General features: G+C 43.3%; 2 protein-coding genes across 4 annotated transcripts in view; one reads left to right on the top strand and one right to left on the bottom strand.

Annotated features, from left to right (window-relative positions):
* TXNDC5 (thioredoxin domain containing 5) overlaps nt 1-2,823 on the top strand; it is a 39,775-nt gene extending 36,952 nt beyond the window's left edge. For all 3 annotated transcript variants that reach the window (XM_042868770.1, XM_042868768.1, XM_042868769.1), the window contains exons 9-10: nt 1,949-2,078; nt 2,680-2,823. In XM_042868770.1, coding sequence (XP_042724704.1) covers nt 1,949-2,078; nt 2,680-2,802 — 253 coding nt within the window. In that variant the 3' untranslated portion in view covers nt 2,803-2,823. The remainder of the gene's footprint in view (nt 1-1,948; nt 2,079-2,679) is intronic.
* Nucleotides 2,824-4,246: 1,423 nt separating this feature from the next.
* BMP6 (bone morphogenetic protein 6) overlaps nt 4,247-22,540 on the bottom strand; it is an 84,743-nt gene continuing 66,449 nt past the window's right edge. Inside the window, exons 3-7 of the mRNA XM_042868767.1 lie at nt 15,489-15,637; nt 14,455-14,652; nt 7,368-7,444; nt 5,757-5,867; nt 4,247-5,666 (exon numbers count right to left, since the gene is read on the bottom strand). Of these exons, the coding sequence (XP_042724701.1) occupies nt 5,517-5,666; nt 5,757-5,867; nt 7,368-7,444; nt 14,455-14,652; nt 15,489-15,637 (685 nt within the window). The 3' untranslated portion in view covers nt 4,247-5,516. The remainder of the gene's footprint in view (nt 5,667-5,756; nt 5,868-7,367; nt 7,445-14,454; nt 14,653-15,488; nt 15,638-22,540) is intronic.

A 22,540-nucleotide genomic window follows, 5' to 3' on the forward strand; every position in this document is an offset into this window, starting at 1 on the left:
AGACCTGCCATCCCACGAGGGATGTAGAAAGATCTTTTATTTGTGGCGGTAGATCATAACTATTGCAAAGCAACACAGGTAAATGCAACCTATTTCAAGATGCACTCAGGAGTATCAAAATATTGCCTCTTAACTTTGCCAGTAGGTGTGACTCCGTTTCTGATTGTGAGAAAGAAGTACTAGGAAAACTTGCACTTCTGTATAGTCTAAATGATGCCGTTTTTTCCAGTGTTGTCACTCTTTTTACTGCAGTGTGATTTGCTGCCTGTTCTATGTCTAGATCTGCTTTTGGATGTGGGAATGTATCTGACACCACTGTGTTAAGAAACAGCCCCCACTCCACACACCTTCACGTTTGCTCTGTTTACTGCTCTCTCTTCACTTTATCCTTTCTGTGCACTGTGGGAGACTGAGATAGATTCTGTGCCCATTCTGCTGTGCCACCAGCAGAACTCATTGTTAAATTCAGTATTCAGTTGACACCTGTGCACAAAGCAGAAAGATTCTAGTTGGAACCCAGAGCTTGTTGGCAGATGTGGGAGTTGGCCATCTGAGAGTCATATGGAAAAATCACAGATAACTAAAAACAACTGAGAATTTATATTTACATTTTCCTAATAGCGTGGCAATTTAGCCAACTTGTTGTGATAATCTGCTGGGGTGTTGCTGGAAAAAATCATGTTCTTAATCAGTATGCTCTCCCTGGCTGTAAAGTTCAGGAAGCCACCATTTAGGAAAATACTGCTTATATTTATGTAGCTGATATCCAGTTTTAGCTCTCAAAGTCATGCTTATGTATACAGTTACAGTGCACTGCCTATAAATCACCTTTTTCTCTTCCAAGTGAATTAACTTTCACTGGGCTCAGCAAACACTATTATATTGCTTGCTAGTTCTGTACTTCAGTTAGTTTTGGATAAATATTCCTGCTAACTTGCATGATAAGCATAAAAACTGTCCTGTTTCTGTTAGATTTTGTGCATAGTCAAAAAAGCTTTTATAGTGTTGTACCTTAACAAGGTGGTTTAAACATATGTAGGCTTCTGTTAAGTGAACTTTAGCAGAGATATCTTTCATTGTTTTTGTGAATGCCCTGATCTAGCTTCAGGGCAATTAAAGGGCTGTTCTAATTACCTAGTTAAGGTGCAGCTGGTTAGAATAGAATGAGCACCGACTTAAAGTCTGAAGCACTTTGGAAGTTCTTCTTGAAAGCAATAAGAAGTTCAAGTTACTAACTTGGCCAAGCCCTGTTCAAACTATCAACAACATTAATACTTGGTTCTAATTCCTGCCATTTTACAACATCGTTTTCTCTTCTGACGCTAGTCCTTCAGTGTGTACCCTGTGGAAAAGTGCATTCAACTACCAGTGTGTATCTCAAACAGAGAATCTGTGCTGAGAAATGTGTCTATTAAAATTGAATTTCCAGCACCGGGAGTTGCTACTTTACTGAAGGAGGCAATTAGGAACTGGAGGAAATTCAGTAGGGAAATCAAAATCTCATTTAGGTAATTAAACTCAGGCCATTTAAACTAACCATAAATGGCATGTACTACCTGATGAACTATTATTAATTAATTCACTGTTTGAAAAGCTTAATTAGTGGTGCAAACATTCTATATCTTATTCAAAACACGTTCATATCTATGTGTCTGTGGTTTTTTGTTTAAAAATTCTCTTATTTGGTTTTGTTTTCCTCTGTGAAGTGCTGACAACCAGAATACCATTCCAGAAGAAGAGAGTGAAGACTACCTCAGTGCTGTGCTTAGAGGATATCGTTCACTTCTATTTCTTTAGCTCATTTGACTGACATAACAGTGCAAGGGAGTTGGAGGCCTAAATCATTAGGGGATGGGAAAGGCAGCTTGTTAAACTTGCAGATATTGCAGTTAGACAGAGATAAATGGGAAGGTGTATCTGCTAAACAAATCTCTTTCTTTGTTTCTAGGTGTGGTCACTGTAAGAACTTGGCTCCGACTTGGGAGAGCCTTGCCAAAGAGCAATTTCCAGGTTTGACTGATGTCAAAATAGCAGAAGTAGACTGCACTGTAGAACGTAATGTCTGCAACAGATTTTCTGTAAGTGTGAAAGAGCTGTAATGAACTGGATAGTATTGTGTACCAAAGCTAGAAGCTCCAGCATGCAGCCCAGCTGGCTGCTGTGTTGTGGGTGCCTGGTGACGGCACAACCGTGTTCTCCGTTAGCAAAAGCAAACAGAAATGTAGCCCAGAAATGCACCTGACGGCACGGCTTCTTTCACTGATAGTTTGCTCAGACTTGGTCATTCTCACTACTGGAAAAAGGTGAAGGAATTCCTGCTTTGAGAGCCAGCAGCCTTCTGAAACCACCAGTCTTGTGGTATAGCCACTGAAATGTTCTCTTCCTAGAAAATAAAGGTTGGCTTGTGGATCTGGTGGCCACACAATGGAAGATAAAGCTGGCCTTCAAGTTGCTGATGGAAGAGCCTAGAGTACCATGTATTTTCCCACTTAACAATTTTTAGAAATTGCAGGTTGGCAGTGAAAGTTCTGGTGCTTTTTTGTTGTGTGGTTGTTTGTTTTTTTTATCTTTAATTAAATCAATTTGTTTATTTAGAGTGGTTTGGTAGCTTTTCAGAGTCAGATAAATACCAGTGAGTCTGGAAATCAGTAACAAGTTTCATTTGTGTGTCTTTTGAAGGTACGTGGATATCCTACGCTTCTGCTCTTCCGAGGTGGAAAGAAAGTCAGTGAACACAACGGAACGAGAGATCTGGAATCACTGCATAGCTTTGTTTTGCGTCAGGCAAGGGATGAGTTGTAATAAAAGTCTCAATGCTCTGTCCCTGGCTGTCTCTGTACGGTAGTTGAGGGATTTAAGGCATTGCTAATTTTCAAATAGTATGTTGGGGGGTGGGGTGGGAATTGGGGCTTTTTTGTTTGTTGGTTTGTTTTTAGGAAATGGAATGTACTGAACATTGGTATCTTCCCTCTGTGTGTGTGTTAAAGGCAAGTTACCCTACTTGTGAAGGAGAACTGACAAGTAGTTATATGCAAACGGAGAGTATTTTCAGTATTAGTAGCATTGCTACATTTCTGCATTCCCGCAGTGAAGTGTAAATGGTTTCCATTGAGACTAAAATACATTAAGAAAACCAAATTAAGGGCACCAGCAGAATGTTTTTGTCCTCAGGTTAGATTTGGTTAAAAAAAGTAATCCTTCCAAACTGCACACTATTGCTAGAAAGCTGAAAGCTGCAGCTGTGTGAAATAACTACTGCCTCTACAATGGTACTTCCAACCTGTTTGTCTTAATATGGCTGCTGGGTAAGAAATGAAAAGTCACAGGAGGCTGAAAACACACATTTGGAAGATACCAGGCCACCACGAGCTGTTTCCTCTTAATCCTCTCTGCATGGGAGGTCAGCCATAATGAAAGCAATGGTACTGTAACATGTGCCTGAACATTACTGATGCCATAGTGTACGTGTCAGGTGGATGTTTTTTTGTTGTAGACTGCTTTTTAGCTCCAGAGGAGTAACTATGCTCTATTTATATAGAGTCAAAGCAAACTGGCTCTATTATAGCTACTTCGTTAATATTAAATGATCGGTTAGACCTCACAGCTGATTACATGCATTTCCTACCTTCACCTTTGTGTTGACCTGCTCTTTAGTCAGAGCACTTGGAGAACAAGTAGTACAATATAAGTAATTTTTCTGCTCTGTTTGACAGTCGTCTAAAACAGTTCCCCACTCTTCTTGAGCCTTAACCTTTTTTCCAGGTGTAAGTGTTGCTAAGTTTGAATGTTAGGCCCATGCCCTCCCTGTTGCCTTGGATTATGATATGGATCTGTTCTTTGGTGCATAAGATGCTCCAGGTTTGACAGTTGAAAGCCAAAGAATTACACTGCAGGTACTGTCAGAGTACAATGACAGCAGCAAACCAAGGACTGAATTCTGCCATCCCGTGTGTGCACAGAAACTCATGGAATGAATGTGACAAACTACAGGCTAATTTGACTAATCTGTCAAAATTCTGATCTTATCCATCATATGGAGTAGGTTTGTTTTCATTAAAAAAAAAAGTAAAACAGTAATGAACTTTAAAATCAGTGGATAGCTCGTGGTACTTCACTGTCTGTCAAGAACCTTTTGGTTCTGTTCAATTTAAAAATGTGCAAAGGTGAAAAATCCACAATGGAAGCTAAGTGTTGTATGGCAGATGTGTTAGATCAATGTACATACTTCTGCCTTAAAGAAAGCCTTTATTATCATGTTTTTAACAACTTTCTAGTGAAGCACAATCTCATGAGTTTCTTGTATAAAATCGAAGTGATACAATTGTTTACACTGAGATTTTTCTAAATAAAAACTTTTTTAAAAAGCAGTCTTTCTATAAATGATACAGCACAATGAATATACAGTGAAAAGTGCAATAAATTATAGCTTGTATTTACAAGAAGCCTTTTAAATGCAAGAATCAAGAGGTAAGTGCATTTAATACAAGTTTAATATTGATCAAAACAATTTGCTGTTAGCTTCTGCTAGACAAACCGTGGCTACCGTGTGAATGCATCCTTTATACCAGTTTGTTAGTTGCATGAGTTGAAGGGGAAGAGTTGGCCAAATATTTGAATAAGTCAGTTGCTGACATTTTGTCTTCCTGTAAATAAATTGTCCAACTAGAGAATGAATGGCCCCTAAACTTTTACGTCTGACTTACAGCTGGAGAAGTGTCCAGACTTCCTTCCTGGGCAAGTGGTAGTAAGATGAGGCAGCTCCACTCAGGGAGTGGAAGGAAGTCATGTAAGAACAAATATGTGAAGTTACCCTACTCACAGTCAAACCCTGATCAGGAAAGATCAGCCACGATCTTAAGTTCATGCTAGTATTTCTAACACAGGATGCAGCCAAGCCATCTTACTCTCTCAGCATCAGATTTAAACTGTGCTCAGAGACCAAGGTACCCAAAAGATTTGCTTTGGCACAATGCATGCTATCATGATAGGTTTCAGAGAAGACTAACAGGAGAGGTGTAACAGCTGGTCCTTATAGACAAAAGGCAATTCCTACCCTTAGGAATTTCGTATTACTATTGTACACATGGTATATACTAAGTCAGATGTAGTAACAATGCTCTTTAGCGACCCTCTCCCCTCAAAAGACTCACTGGTTTTGGGTGTTGGATGTCCATCTGCTTAAACTGTAGCACACATCCAAGCAACTGATAAGGCCAAGCTGCTAGATGAGATTAAGACCATCCCAGCCAATAAGCACGTGTGCAGGCATATTGCTGCTTTGCGAGCTCCAGTTGCAGAGCTGAGCAGCCACTGCAGCTTAGGGTCGCATTTGAAGAATTCCAGCTCTTTGCTCACACCACACCATGTGGTTCCACAAGCCCTTTCCTCGCACAAGGCACATAAATGGTGTTTTGAAAGGTGATTCATCAACTTTTTTCTCCCCACTGTCAGGTAGTTCGTAAAATTATGGAAGGTAGTTCATGGTAGAATCACAGAGTCCACATGAAGACTGTTTGTCAGTGACATCCACAGGCTCTTACTACCATATTCCTGTATTTCTTCAAGATTACATTAGAATTATCATCGAAATAAAGAACTGATATGGCGTTTAGTTTGGTAGGTGCACAGCATGGTTTGGGAACGTAATCAGGATTCATAAGATGAACCTGTTGTCGAAAAGAGAACATAATTGATACGATGGTAACTCACTTCCAAACTCACCTATGGCTTTAGCACAGGTCTTTCTGGAGACTTACCAGAGTTTGTACGATGGCGTGGTTGGTTGCGTTCATGTGTGCGTTGAGAGGAAAGGAGCACTCCCCATCACAGTAGTTGGCTGCGTAGCCCTTTGGAGCGATTATCCAGTCCTTTTTTAGGAAACAAACGGAACGTGATTTTAATTAAAAAGTTGCCAGCTTCTAGAGACAACTGCACCCAATTAAGGCCAGCTGAAAATTTTCCACTTTTTCTTCAGGGGGAAAATGTGTTTTCACTGAAGGTTTTTGTTGTTTCTTTTTTTTTTGTAAGCTGTGACTTTTCCATGGACACTGATGTTCGTGTCCAAAGAATGGTGCATTGCTATGCGCTTCGCTGCCACAAATGAAAACAGTTTTATTTCCAAAACTGCTGCTGTGGCACTTTGTGAGGATTGTGGTTTGGATGCCTTTATGCTCCATGTTTCCTGCAGGTTAGGTCCTCTGGCTGAACTACAGCTAGGGCCACTGGAGGAAGTTTCATCTGTCTAAATTCTCTACATGTGGGGAAGAGTGGCCTCCTTGAGCTGCAGGTGGCAAGGCTTTCCCAGCAAGGAACACAATGCCATGGGAAAAAAAAAAAGTGATGTTTCCCCATAGGGATAACACCAAGAAAATTACAGCTTTTCTCCTGCTGCTACAAATGAGCCAAAAGCAAATTAAAACCAAAAAACGGTCCTTGTGTTAACAGTGCAGAAAGGTGTTTTTAAAGAGTCATCATCGCCAGTTATCAGGAGACACTTCTCCCTTGGCATCAGGTGTCAGCACACATCTGGGTTAGCATGAATTTTGCCACAGCAGTAACTAAACAGCCAGCAACTGTTGCCACAGCTTTTTAACTAAGCTTGTGGTGCGATTGCTGACACAAGGATTCCTGGGCACACCAAAACTACATTTGACATACTCATTCAGCTGTAATTTTGCTCCTGGTTAAGCAAGCTGCTCTTTGTAAAGCAGGCACTCTCCTGATACACAGGCAAGCGCTGATAATGTGAATACATTTGTGGTTTAGTGCTGTATAAAGGAAGCACTGCAAAGGGTGTGGAGGGGCAAGGTTTTGCAAGCTCTGCACACAAAAAGGTGCTGAATTTAAAAAAAGGACATTGACTGAAATGTGACATTTAATGCACTAGAGTCTAAAGATCTTGCCTGAGACATCCCATAACCTTGCAGTGTTGCAACTAAAACCAATCTTTGGTCTACCCATGCAGCCAGTGCTAACTCCTGGGGGCACCAGTTAGGGATTTTAACATAAGGGCAAGGTTAATATTGGGTTGATGACTAGAAAGACTTGATTTTGTTAAAACTGGTACTTAACCCATTTGTTTTTCCTTATCATTAGAGGTATGCAGATACAAGTCCTTGTCGTGACTCCCATGAGTGACAGAGGATGGCTGTATATTTGTATCTCATAAAATATCACGCTTCCTCTGGATTTTGTCAAATGTCACAACTATCAATATTTATTTGCCCTTCCCCGTGGCTGGTTTTAGCAGGGAGGCACAAGGGACATCTTAAAGCATAATGGCAACCTTGAGTGGAATTACCATGACACTGTTTAGCTAACATTTCATAACAAAATGTCTAGTTTATCCAGTGAGAAACATCACACACCTGCCATCCCAAGTCTTGGAAGCTAACGTAAAGTTCATGCTTTCTGCATGCTGTTTTTAAGTCACTGCTGTTGTAATCTGTTAGGATAAAAAAGAACAAAACAGGAATTTAGAAAGTTAAAGAGGCAGAGCATCACTGGAGCACACAGCTGGACAGATGTGTGCACTGCAGAGACTCTTCTTTGGACAGCCAAAGCAGGACCGAGATTTTCAAGATACCTATGGGAATGGTGGCACCCAAGTAACAGTGACTGGCTTAGAACTCCTTCATCCTCCCTTAAAAACCTGATGAGCAGTGCTCGTAAAACACCTCCACTAAAATCATTTCTTCAAAATAAATCCCTGCTCCATCCCCCAGCATGTGCCACATCTCTGGTGCCGCTCATATGCACATTTCCCCAGGGTACACTCACAACCCACACAGTTCCTGTGGGCATCACAAGTCCTCGGAGGTTCCTTGTTGCCCTGTGCCAATTAGCAGAAGTCCTTGCACAGCTCTGATGTCCTGCAGTCAAAAGTCATGTGCCTTTCCCTGAGCTTGCCCAGTTGGTGGCTCCACATTGCACAGAGGTGCCTCTCAGACCTGTATTAACCATACTTTGCAAAACTTCCCACAGCCCACCATCACATGTTGATCCGCAGATGACACAAGAGTGGATGAGCTCTCACCATTAGCTTGCTCTGTGCTGCCACTATTGCACAGAGCAGCACGGGATGCCCAGCTCTGACCCTTGCCATAGCATTTAGTGAAGTTCTGACCATGCAGAAGTTGCTCAGACATGCCTACAAAATGCAGCTTTTGTCTGTGAATGGAATTTCCTCTCTATATTTGGAAAGTGAGGTGGCTCCACACACGAGCACCTGGGACCATGGTGAAGGGAGGACTCACGCTGTGACAGAGGGGCCTTTCACTTCCCCATGGCTGCCCAGATCCAGCTGAGCCATGTGGCCCAGCAGCCATGCCCAAGACTCACGGCAGGGCAAAGAAAACAGCATCTGTGGCAGGAAACAAAAGAGCCAGCCTTCAGCATGGATGGGGACACCAACATGTTTGTCCCACAGGCAGGACCTGGGCCTGGCTTCCCAGCTCCCTACCAATGGGGCCTCCACTCCTGTTGCACGCTCTGCCTGCGGCCCGGCAGGCTGCCATACAAGGCCGGATGCCACATGAGGATGCTGAGACCTCGTTTTGGCCAAGCAGCCCCCAGTGCCCCTAACGCTGCGTGAAAGGGCACGGTCCCAGCACAGCTTTCCACAAACGTGGCAGCTGGGATAGAAAAATATTTTTAGTGACTTTTTCCTTGGCTCTGAATAAGCCTTTCTTTTTCTTTCCTCCCCCCCCCCTTACCCCACCCCACCAACCCTAAGTTGGGGAACTACAAATGCAAATATTTATTCAAAAGAAAACTATAATACTAAAAGCACATCCAACTGACATTAAGGGCAGCCCAGCACCACAGCTGGGTACAGTTAACACCGAGGTCTGAAAAAAGACCCACACCTCAAAACAAACCCAGCCTCCAAACCACCACAGATTAGGGAGCTGTTTTTAGAAGCAGTTTGGGTTTTAAACATTTGGGATTGCATTTCAGGCTTTCAATAGCTTTGCTTCAATCACAAACGTAACCAGGTGAGCAGAGCCGGCTCTCAGGCTGCTGCAGCATAAACATGTGCTATTTCAGCCATGCCCAGTAGCTCAGGCTTTTTCTGTTCAACCTTTCCATTTGCAAACCAGACCTACCAAGCCGTAACCAGGGTGTGGGTTGGTTTGTTTTGCCGCTTGGGTTGTTTGGGTTTTTTTTGTTTTGTTTTGTTTTTAAAGAAGCTTTTTGGTCCTTGAAATTCCTATCATGAGATGTTTCTAAAGGATCTGGTCATAATGAGGGGGAAAAAAAAATGAGAAGATACTTTCGGTGGTCAATGGTTAGTACTTGAAAACGCTACTTAATTGTTCTATGAGAAACATGGTATTTGGTAGGTAATATTTAAGGAGAAGAGGAGGCTCAAGGGAGACCTTATCAGTCCCAGCAACTTCCTGAAGGGAGGGCTGCAATGAAGTAGGAGTTGGCTTCTTCTCCCAGGTAAAAGTGATAGGACAAGAGGAAATGCACTCACGTCACACCAGGGGAGGTTCAGGTTGGATATTAGGAAAAATTATTCTCACAAGGAGTGGTGAGACACTGGAACAGCCTGCCCAGGGAGGTGGTGGAGTCACTGTCCCTGGAGGTGCCCAAGAAACATTTAGATGTGCCACTGAGGGAAGTGGTTGGTGGGCATGGTGGGGACGGGTTGGACTAGGTGATCTTAGTGGTCTTTTCCAAACTTAATGATTCTATGATTCTACTCCTAACCAAGGAGGCAGAACTACAGTATTTCCCAAATATGAGTTACCCCAATTACCTATGGGAAAGGGAAGAAGGTGAGGGAAGTAGAGAAAACAGGAGTGGGAAGGAAGACTGCGAGCAAAAGTTTAAGAAAACAGAGGAAAAAATTACTGCTTAACAAACAGAACATGCTATGAGTCTGTTCTCACACTGTGTGAAACTGGCCCTAAAAAATCCTGAATGTCACCAAATTGACACCCTTCATTGCTCACCAGCTACTGTCCATCCCAGGTGGACATCATCACACATAATGATCCATTCCTGATGGTTTGGGGCTTGGCACATGCCCTACAGCCACATAATTATGAGTCAGAAAAGAGTTTTTGATCGAGAGCTCAAGCTTACTGAACTAGCGAACCTGGCCTCCATGACACATTACCCCCAGTCCCTGGAAAGCAGCGTCAGCTGCCCCAGGCCAGCATGCTCAACTGTTTTAGCCCACATTGCCATGCTCAGTGCCAGAGACATCCACAACTTCTGAGAGTCCACAGAGCTGCTACAGAGTTCCTATAGACTCACTGTAGGTTTAGTGCATTTTCTGGTTGGGAACACCAGCTTGGCACTTGCAAGAGGCTGCAAGACTAAAAAGAAAAAAAAAAAAGCAACAACAAAGAAAACAGCCATAAACCTCTTGTTCTGCACTTAAAATTAGTCCCAAGGCTTCTTATACGTAAGGGCAGTCCCAGCAGCATAAGTAGGGTGGCTCCTCTCTGTTGTATGGCCCTCAATGAGGTCGCACCACAATGCAAGCCTACCCCTCTGCCAGCACAGATGTTTCTCTTAAGGCTGGACACTGGCATTTACATCACTAAAGAGGAGAGGGAATAGTTTGACCCTAATGATCTTCCTCCTACTGATAGATATGCACCAACCTCAGATTTCCTACCGCCTCTCCCATGTTAAGTGCTGGCAAAGGAGATATAAATATTTACTGAGATTGAGCTGCCTGAGAATACCCTCACTGCTCCAAAGGTGCCAGTTTACCAAATTCCACAGGGTAATTAATTGCCTCTGTAGTCCCAGATAGCCCTGACAGAGGTCTCCAAGGCCAGCCACTTCTCCTTGGTGTTTGACTTTGGTGATCAGCCCAGATGAAACCAGTGTAAACCGATCGTGTGGATAACAACAGCCCACTTCACATGAAAGCAGCCTGCTGTGGGGGAACAAGGGGAGACGTCAGGCTGGAGAGGACATGCACGTGGCAGCACACATAGGAGAGCTGGCCATGCCTTATTTACCTTCAGTTTTTGCTTGCACTGCCCTTAGTGGCACTGAGCTCCCACATGCACCAGGATAACCTGCCAGAAGCACTGCACGGCGTATGAATCTTTGCATGGAAGTGCTGCCTTGAGGGGCCCCCCCCTTTGATGAAGCACCTCATATTATTCACCCTGGAGCCTCTGACAATGAAGAGAAGGACCCAAGAAGGGAGTGTTCTATGAATCACAGAGCATCCTGAATTGGAAGGGACCCACAAGGATCACTGAGTTCGATTCCTGGCTCCACACAGAACCACACAAAATCAGTCATGGAGGAGCTGACCATGGAGTAACAACGCTTTAGCACTCAGGGGCTGCTGCCTTTTGAGTTGAACATTCTCCAGCTCTTCTGGTAACAACATGGCCAGCCCAGAGCCTGGGGCCATGGTCTGAACCTACTGCAAAAATGGTTGGGCAATGGCCTCCAGACCTCACAAGAAACAGAGAAACACCTTCACTCTCCTCCCAGCCACCTCGTGCCTCCACGTCCTGGGCCTGAGCTGATGCATGATTTTCTGCCTCAACAACCAAAACCACTTTTTCTTTTATCTTGCTCATCCTCCTCCTGCAGATGAGCAGAGCTCAGATCCAGGAATGCATTGACGCAGGACTCGATGTCAAAGCAGTTCATAGCCATGGGGGTTACTGAGTTCTGCTTTATATAAGTCGGTTCCAGTTGTAACTACGTGTTTGTAATTCAGGGAAATAAGTGTTCTTGGCAAAAAACTACAGACTATTTGGATTCTTATGCCACAGCCATAACCTTAGCTTCTAAATGCTTGGTAATGACTGCAGGACAAGAACTGCACATCACAGGGGACACAGCAGGATCCCAGCCCTGCAGGCAGCAGCGTGCCTTTGCACAATCCCTGGCTCCCCAGATCCAGTGCCAAATCCAGCAGTACATTTCAAGGGCTCCTAACAGTGAGACTTGGAATTCTTTCCATTTTTAGATCATTTTGCTTTTTTTTTTTTTTTTTTTTTTTAAATACTACCATGACCTAAATTACAGCATTGTTTGGAAAAGGGGATCACTTTTGGAATGAAGCAAAAAAAAAAAACCAAACCCAACCAACAAACCAAGTGATCACTAAGAGAGGGAAGGGAGAAGCACCAGCTCCAGCCAGCTGCTAAACTCTCCAGGAGAGAAACTGCCTTCAAGGCCTGGTAGATGGTATCAATCCCTGCTGAAGGACAAGCATGCACCAAACATATGATGAGATGCAAGACACACGGAAAGAGGAAGTTGTGCAGGTCAGGACCATGCATGGTACTGTGCCTGCCTTGCATCCTATTGCATCTGGGCACCCCCAGGAGTGAAATGACTGTCAGGGTAACCTCTGGACCCGCATCTTGCTTTTTGTCCCATGGGAAATGCTTCCCCAGGCCTGCTGTGCATCAGTGCAGCATGGACACAGGAACCCACTCAACTGAAAAAGAAGTTTCCTTCTTCTCACCAATGCTAAAAATGCACATTAGTTCATGAAGTCATCCCTCCTCGGGATGCCCAGTGCCTCTCAAGCTATTAAATTGACCACTTTTTAAGGAGAACAGACTCTGAGAGTGTCACACTTAGAAAGGAAAATAAGCTGACACAGTCTCTCTTTTCTAAACACAGAAACCAAACAAACATACATCTTAACATCAAATTCTCCTCCCTTTCCCCGCCTTAAATCCACAGAGGCTCAACTATACCTTGTTGATGACTGAACTGCCAAATTCCAAGTTTTAAATTAAAGCTGCCTTTGAGCTACGAGAGCTCAAAAAAGCACTTAAGACCGCAGAACAGCCAGCTATGTTTTTTCCCTTTTTGTCTTTTTATACTTTTATAATCTGATGCCTGGTACAGTAAAGAAAGCAGCAATGTAAAAATGGCCCTTTGGCCCAATATATACTTTCCCTCTGGAGCTTTGAGCTATATCTTTTGATTTAGTAGGACTCAAAACTTGTTTTTAGCACTGCAAAGCTTATGGAGCTAAGGAGAAGCTTGAGCCTATCCTGAGTCTGAAGCGAGTACCTATATGGACAAACAGTACATTCTGGGCAGGGAGGTCACCCAGCCACTAACCCCAACAAAGTGCAATAGGATGGCATGGCAGATGGATGCTGGTCCCTGTGTCTCCTCCTAGCCCACTTTCCCCAGCTATCCTGCCAGCCCCAGAGGACAAAGCCTCCAGCACAGCACCACTGGCAGCCATACCTGCACCTTGTCAGCATGTGCAGTGCCATCACAGGTGCAGCCTGCCCACTGCCCAAGCATGCTAGAAAAGGCAGCCAAAGAATTCTCACTGCAGTTTTGGCCAAGCTGGCTCATCTCCCCATGCTGGGTCTGAAGGTACACTGACAAAAAGCAATCACCTCTCTTCCTGGGGGTATGGTCATTTATAGGTGCTGGAAAAGCAGGGATCCTATTGGAAAAGAAGGGGGCAGCATAGGCAAATTAATCAAGTAGCTTGGAATGAGCTGAAATGTTTGAGAGGAAAGAAGGTACATGATGAATGAAGGACTGCAGCACTGTGATATAAGGCAGAGCAGCTGGAAAGCAGACAAGATGCACACGGCAGGACTTTCTCAGTTTCTGTCAGAATTTCAGAGTTGTCCCACATATAATCAAAGAATATTAGGAAATTATGGTCACAAAATAAACAAGAGAGTTAGGCAAAGTAGACTATGATAACAAAAGCAAATAAATAGAAGGCCTTCTTATCCAGGGTTCACCCACAAAACACCAGTAGAGGCGATCTCCAGCAGAGATCCTTCCCCACTGGCAGCCACCTCTAGGAGAGATGCAGCCAGGCTCCACTCTTTCTGGCAGCACAGCTGAATTGCCTTCACCTATGCTCCTCTGGCTGACTCATGGCTCACCTCAGGTGATCAATCAGAGGTTGAGGCCGTGATTCAGCAGTTCCCATACATCCCACCATCACGTAACAGCACTCCTAAGGTTGTTGTACAACACCTGCAATGTGCAAACTTTCCACAGCAAACAAGCAAGTCTGCTTGCACACCTGAAAACATACATCACCATTTACATGGCTGTTCCCTTTGGGGGGAAAAAAAGAAATCTTGTGTTGTTCTACCAGCTTTTGCAAAGGAAACCAACAGAAGATCCTGCTGGAAATGCATGTGTGAAGTATGCTAGAGCTCAGTGTACACCAAGATCGAGTCTTGTAAATTTGGCATTTCACATGGTGTGAGTCTAGGCAAAAACTGAATTCAATGTCTGTGATTTCACAGATGGTCTGCATTCCAGCCCGGGTTTGAGGACTCCTGTAAGACCCCTTACATGAGATTCCTTCTCCCGTTATACTGCAGATGCAACCTGCACCCCCAAAGAGCAGCATCCCACTTCAGATCCCCTTTCTTGCCTTTGTACATCAATGCAAAAAGAAACATCCCAAGAAGCGACCCCAATTCCCAGCCAGAAAGGGCTTTCCATGATTACCTGTGACAGTTGACACCCTGGAAACATCCTGAGCCTGAGTGGAGCGGTTTCGATTTTGCTGCCTGCGCCTGCTTGTCGCTGACCTCGTAGTCCGGACGTGGACTTCGCTCACTTTGAAGAACGCCACCATGAAAGGCTGCTTGTCATAAGGGCCATCTCGCCCTATAAGGCCTGCTTCTCTAGGATTTACACTGAAACCTTCAAATTGAACAGGAGAATTAGAGAAATTGTGCAGTTGGATTGCTATTTCCAGAGCTGCGGCATTCCCAGAAGCACTGTTTCCTCTCTTCTTGATCATGCTGTTTCTCTTCTATTGCTTCCCTTCTGCCACTATAACCTATTGACACTTTTACAACAGCAACCTGTCCACCCGAGACAAGAGGCTCCATTGTGGCACTCAGCTCTTTGTACTCCTGTGGTACTTCTACTCCATTTTAGGTCTTAAATAGGTATAGAGAAAGATACATAAAACACAAAGCCTGATTGTCTCAGGACATTATTCTGCTGCTGGTGAAAAACAAGGAGCAGAGAAGGGTTTAGGAGATCTTTGAGGAAAGCAGAGGGCAAAGAAACAAGGTGTATTGGTCAGAACACAGGAATGGGCCCTCAGCACATTTGGGGAGGCACTAACATTTCCTCAGGGAATAGAGTGGACAATCGTTCTGGTCACATTTGACCCCACAAGCATACCAAACTCTAAGATGAAGTGATAAAAAGAAAACATATAATTAGAGGCTTGTTCCTGTAGAGATAAGACGTCGTTGTCTTTTGTTGTGATCTTGTGCTCACCTAGATCTTTTCTGTCCCCACTGCTTATCCTCTAAAACCCAATTTCATATTCCCTTGCAGACTCTTCTCTCCTTTTCCACCTTTCAAATTCCTGTGAAATGCTATCATTTCAGCTGCCCTCACCATCCCACAAGGGCAGGTTGGTTGCTCATTCCCAACATCAAACTGGCCGCCATTAACACCACTTCCAGACAGCATCCAAAAGGCTTGTGAGATGAACTCGCATTAACTGATCCATGACCTACCGTCGCGGGTCACCACGCTCAGCTGGAGTCCCATGTTATGCTGAGGATTCATCACCCACATGTTACTGGTGGCAGTGACATCAAACTCCAACCAGCCCTCCTCTGAAGCCCACACTGCCCGTGTATCCAGCAGAAACAGGTCAGAGGCTCTGCAAAGAAGAGCAGTGACAAGATAGTGATATCTGGGTTTTTCTCCCCTAGCTTTTGCTGTTACAGTGCTGGGGGAAACAAAAGCAGAAATCATTAAAAGAAATATTTACAGCTATTAAAAAACAACCCACAAACTCTGCCTGTTTGTATCCAGAGTTCTTTCACACCATGCACATGCTTCTGCATGTGAAACAAGATTGCAAAGTTTTTTCCACTGTTTTCTAGGCTGGAGGAAAAGGAATCTCAGTCCTTAGGTCTGGGCGTTTCTCCATCAGCAAGAGATTCATAAGCCACTCTTCTTCCTGAAGAGAGTAATTCTAGCCCTGGCAGGATAGCAGTCAAATTACCAGCACTTCCAGGCATTCAATGACTTTTTTGAAAGGGCTTTAGTGGTTTCAGCCCAACTTCCACAAAGCAGATCTACCACAATTGACAAAAATAAAAATAAAAAAAATCAAGCAATACGCCGAGCATCAAAAACTGAAACAAGATGAACCACCATATGGCCCATAAATACATTTTGCTATGGTTTAGAAACATGGATTAGAGAGGGTTGTTCCAAGGATGTTGGTACTGGCTCTCCTTCCTGGGTTTCAGCTTCAAATGCTTTCATATCTATGCCTTTTCTGCAGAATCAAGCAAGCCCAAAAATTTAGCTCAATGAAATCAACTGTAGAAGGACCCAGAGAAATCCTGTATACATATTACACGCATAACTTTTCTGTATAAGAGAGTTACGATTCCTGCCCTTAACAGGGGATCAGCGTCACAAAGTGGAAACAGGCACCAGTCTCATCTCCACTTGCCTATGCCCCTGTGGATTTTTTTTTTCTAACAATAACTTACTGGAAAAACAGAGTACCTATCCCTTCCACCCATCAAAGGTTAACTTCAGAAAAAAAGAAGTTTTGATTGGGTTACATTTTATTTTTGGCCAACTGCTATGTCATACTGCCCAGCAGCTTGGTTTACATGACATCACACATGGAAAAATAAGCACTTAAGTATATTAGGGCTCCTCGTGCGGCTATTTTTACAACGTGGAGGCCTTCCTCTGCCTCACTGGTAGCCGCACTCTGTGGTTGACTCAGCAGCCTTCCCCACAGGAGTCTTTGCCACTGCTCCTCTAATGGAAAGAGGGCTCAGGGATGACTCTGACCTTCTCCTCCAACTGCAGCGAGTGGTCAGGGCATCTATCCCAAATCAAATAGCTCTGGCTGCAAAGCTGCTTGGAGCTCTGTAAGATCAAACCCTGTATAGGCCTTCACGAACACTCAAGCATATGGAATTAGTCAACTCTGCAAAAATGTAAAGAGGAGGCTTAGACCTTAATTCACAGAAACACACAATTATAGAATGGTTTGGGTTGGAAGGAACCTTTAAAATCATTTAGTTCCACCCCCCTGCTATAGGCAGGGACACTTCCCTCTAGACCAGGTTGCTCAAAGCCCCATCCAGCCTGGCACTGAATGCCTCCATGGAGGGAACATCCACAACCTCCCTGGGCAAATTCCCATTGCCTTGCATTTTATAAAGGAACTTGGCCATCACAGACCTATAAAGGCAGAAAGGACCAATTGTCATTCATCCCCTGATCTTCCAGCAGGATCAACTACATCCACATCACTCCTGTGAGATATTTGCCTGACCTGATCTCACGGATTTCCAGTCTCTAGAACTTTACCATCTTTCCAGGAAGTCTAATATGCTTCACTTGAAGGTTTTCTGTTTTGTTCTCTATTTTATCTATAATTTCTAACTAAAATGACATAAAAATCTTTTCTCATAACAACCTCGAGTCTCCAGTCTTTCCTTGCAAGTCATGTTTTCTGGACTCAACTATTCTCATTGCTATTTTACAGACCCAGCTTTGATCAAGATCCAACGGATCCAGAGCACAGTGGAGGGATAATCTTCACGTGTCTCAGAGACTGTACTTCTACTTGCATACCACAGAACAGTATTTTGGCTTTTTTCACAAAACCCATGCTGTTAACTCATGATCGCCTTGTGATTCACTATAATCCTTATATTCATGCTGCTGAACTGCAGAGTGCCCAGTCACTTCCTAGGGTGTATTTACATCAATGAATTATCATGCCTAAATGTAACTCTTCTTTCTACCAAATCACACCTTTTTTTTCCTCCAGCATTACAGATTTGCCTTCCACTGGGTCTTCCCCATCTCAGTGTCTTCTAAAAATATAATAAGCAAACTGTCTGACCAAGGTACAGTGCCACCAAATGAGAATGCTCCACTTCAGCCCAGTATTTCACACTGTCTCTGGGCAAATTTAAATTCATTCATTAAATGCAGAAAAAGGGACAAGTGGTCTTTCCAATCCAGTTAATAATTTCTAAAAATGAAGAGTTCATAAATACAGGACTGTTTTTTAGTCAATTCCTCCATTCAGCTGGCTTTTGCCCTGCTTGGCTAGATGAAGCAATGCAGATTCAGGTATTGCAGATACCATGCATACCAGATAGATATTAGCATGTAACATGCTCATATTTTCTGCCTAAGTCTGTTTTCAGTTAATGTTTGTCACTTGAACCTCACCAGGCTACAAAACATTGTGACTTGGCATTCCTCTGCTTCTAGAATTATGTGGGAAACCACGGGAACCTTCCTGTAGGGATGGCTTACAGAGGGGAACAACCTGCAACTGCTGCCATTTGTGGCAACACAGCTGCCAACAGAAAGACAGGCTTCAGTGATGTGAATCCCATACTCCTCATCTTGCTCCTAATACATTCACATGGAAATGCAGCCACCTAACTGCATTTGCCCATCTTTTTTTTTTTTTTTTTTTTTTCCTCCTGTTTTTTCCTCAAATTCTGCTTTCTAAAGACCACAGAGAACATTTTTATTCCAATCCTCTCCTATTAGGTTTGCAGAAGAAGGAAGGGAAGTGTAAGAGCTATTGGTGCTGCACAGCCTTACTCCCATTCCTGATTCTGGTCTCTAGGCTGACTTTGGCAGGGACCATTTTTTTTCTCTTGGTTTTGCTTACTGGGTCCATACTCTCTGACCTTACCAGTTTCAAAACTTGGAGCCCACACACAGCAGACAAGCAGGAGTCTCCTGCAAGTGAAGGATGCTGCTGGATAAAGGAAAAACATCTGAAAATGGCAACTAAACCTAGTGGAGACATTCTGCCCCCACTGGTATATGCATCAGCTTCTTGTCTGCACTAAACAATGCCACAAATTTCCCCCTACAGCCAGGTCAAGAAGGAAATAGTTTGGGAAGAATGCAGACACCATGTTGGAGACTGCTGTACACAAGCAAATGCAAGTCCATATCCAAGGTGAAGTCTTAAGAGTGGACAAGGTGAATCTTCTCTGCCTAAACCTGCCTCAGGGTACTGTTACTACACTGTTCGACAGTCTCACTTATATTTTCAGTCTGCCTAACCATCTGGATAAGTTTAATTAACAACTTCCATTATGAGGGTGCTGTAGGCATAATATATGTTATTAAAGACAAACAAAAGGAACTAAGCCTATGAGCTGAAAAACCTTCCTGAGACAAGACAGGACATTAATCATAGAATGGCTTAGGAGGGACCTTAAAGCCCACCCAGCTCCAGCTCTGTGCCATGGGCAGGGCTGCTCCCCACCAGCTCAGGTTGCTCAGAGTGCCATCCAACCTGGCCTTGAGCTTCCAGGGATGGAAGCTTCTCTGGGCAGCTGTGCCAGCATCTCACCATGCTCTGTGTAAAGAATTTCTTCCTATCATCTCACCTAATTTCCTCTCTTTTAGTTTAAAGCCATATAAAGTCAGTCCCCTCCTGTAATCCCTTCAAGTGCTGACAAGCTGCAACGTGGTCTCCATAGAGGAAGATGCAAGCTAAGGATGTCTAACTCAAACTAGGATCTCTCTGTCCAGGATCAGGGCCCAAGATACTGCCTCAAGTCCCAGGAAAGAAATGGAGGTCTTTCCGTGGCCTTCAGAAGACACCGGAGGAGGACTGAGAAGCTAAGGTCAACAAAGTAATCACAAGTGGCTGCAATAAACAGAAAGTACACAGTTTACTGTAGAAATGGAGCCTGTGTGATTCAGACAGCAGGATTTAGCTCCAGTGTCCACGGAGAGTAATATGATTTGTCAGATATAAATATCAGATATAGCTACTATTCTTAAAACCGGCATCCCAACCATGCACTCAGGGCATTTACAGGAGAAACAGCTTGCATTTAATTTCAGTGCTTTTTACCCCGTAAGAAAAATATTTTGTTAACTTAAACCTCTGTGTAAACCTTTCAAGAAAATGTCTCTGGGTGTTAATTCTCTTTAATTGAACACTAATTAGATTAGAATTTAGTCAAATTAGTAACCAGGTCAAGTGATTAATCTAAGTAACTACACTTAGTGAAACATTCCCATTAAAGTAATTTCTCTGTTTTGGCTGCACATTACAACATGGAACTTTGCTACACCAAAAACACCAAAGCTATAAAAAGCTGACTATAAAGACGCATATGTTGAGCTAAATTTTCTACTTTCCCACCCTCCCTGGCCTTTTTTCCCTGAGAAGGCAGGAGTTTTACCAGGGAGACAGTGAGAATAAACAGAACTCTCACCTTCAAAATGACCAAGTTAAAGGTCTCTTATTTTAATTACAGAGCTCAGAACAACATTTTTGGCCCAACTTCAAAGCTTGCAATTACCCAGGTGTTTAAAGGATTGTTACGCATCAACAGCCATTTACCAAAGCATTAATTACTTTAAATCTCTAAAACTTTCCTCATCTGAACCTTTTTGTTTACTTTTCTTCAAAGGCAAGTTGACATAATAGTCTAGACTGCCTAACAGCAGTTTCTCAAAAGGGAATTTTGAACAGAAATGCATGGGATTTACATTTTAATTAACACACTTAGTAAATACTATTTTCTTCTGAGTCCCTCTGGATACGAGTCTTTAGTGTGAACAGACACTACCTCTCTATAAAAATGATTCTGCACATAGCAAACTATGAAGATTATTTGCTCTTATCAACTAGCGACAAATAACTGCACTTATACACTTCTTACAGAGGCGAATGGAGCTCTACGTAGAATAAAACCTGGAAATCACAGCCCTTTCAAAACTGTAGATCCACCATCTTTCAAAAGATGCAAGTCCATGAACTCTTAAAAAATGTTATTATTTATAGAACATATTATATGTGAAGCTCATACAGCATGAGGCACTGCCAACAGATACTATATAAAGCCCTAACAACTTTGTATGTTTAAATAATCATTACTCCAGAGATTTAAAAGCACCATAGAAAATCTCATCCATCAACGCTCATTCATGCACAGAGCTTCAGGCAAGGAAATGCCTGCACCTGCAACAGGCTGTCATGGAAAGCAAAGGCAATCTCTATCGTTATAGGGAAAAGAAGAAAGCATCTGTTTAACTGACTTGAAGAAGCTATGCCGCCTCTGGGCCAGGGAAAAGGATGTGCCCATCCTATAAGAAGTTTTTAGAAATGTGAAAGAAAATATTAGATGCTTCCAGCCTGCAAATGAAGATATTTCCAGAACTAAACAAGAGGCCAGCAACTGGGTACTAATTTGAAGGGAAATGCATAGAATGGAGTGCAGGAACGCATCTGAAGGGACAGGCAGGTCAGCTGGGCTTCACACTGCTCATCCCACCACTGCTTTGTCTGATAAAAGCTCCCAGGTGCTGAAAGGGCTGTCCTGTGTCACTGCAATTGACCCTGCAGGTAAAGTCTGCAGGGGTGTGGGGTTAACTCCTGTAGACTTACTGGAAGAGCAGAGGGGTTTTAAGGCTGCACCTGGCAAAGAGGTGAGAAACCTTGAGCTGGCTGCTGGATGTGGCTCCCCCAGCCCAATAGTGGGGAAAGCTCAGCCTACAAGTCCGTGATAAATCCTAGCAAAGCCAGCACTGATATTTGAATGCAAAGGTGTTTCCTCACATCCAGCATATCCAGGTTATGAGTTTCACAGCTCTCAGGAATGAACATTTCACCCACAGTAACGGTGAAAAAAAAGAAATCAGCCCAGATCAGATGGATAGGAGACATATTTCTTATTTCCTTGACAATGATTTAAGGATGCTAGAGGGACATTCTAGTTGTAGTGAAGGTTAAGAGTACAACTCCTCAGCATTTCTGAGCCATGGAGGAGAGTGTAAATGTATGTAAGAGAAACAAGGCGCTTACATAGCATTCTTTAGTTTTAGCAGAAAAAGCCATCTGGTTATGGAACTGTTAAGTCTCATCCAGAATAACTGTGACTTTTGAACTACTAAAAACAACCACCCGACAACACAACAAATTGCATACACACAGTGGGAGTCGAACTGAAATGCTGACAGACACTTCTCTATAGCATCATGGAAACAGCTCTATCATACACAAATATATGCACACTGTATACAAACCTGACCCTAACTTGAAACAGATTGATGCTGGCTTTGTCATCTGTGTTACACAACCCAGTCCAAAATCCAGTTGAGGACAGTTATTTATTTTTTAAGCTATAAACACTGCCGGCAAATCATTTTGCCCTTTAGATTAGAAGCTCGGATTGTATTTGTATAAATATCCTGTTGCAAAGAGGAAGACTTTATTGCCTGCCGTAACAGGCAGCTAAAAAGTGATGACAGCCTTAACCCTTCCGGAGCTGTGCTCAGCAGAAGAATGTGCTCTTCAGACAGTGGCTGGGGAGGGCACCCTGATGTCCACATGTGTCTCATCACATCGGAGGAATCTTTCTCAAGTTCTCATATTTCATTCCAGGTGCAAATGAAACTGTTTAATAAACGCTGGCCATTAAGGTATGGTATCTGCCTTTGATCACTAGCACAGGCCTCTGTGTTTTTCATAGATCGGTTGTTTAGACAGTGGAGGAGTGTTGCGAGGTCTGCATTAACAGGATATTTA

This window comes from Lagopus leucura, unplaced genomic scaffold (genome assembly GCF_019238085.1).
Source record: "Lagopus leucura isolate 7727_CA_CO unplaced genomic scaffold, USGS_WTPT01 Super-Scaffold_100002, whole genome shotgun sequence".
In the NCBI taxonomy this organism is placed as follows: Eukaryota; Metazoa; Chordata; class Aves; order Galliformes; family Phasianidae; genus Lagopus; species Lagopus leucura.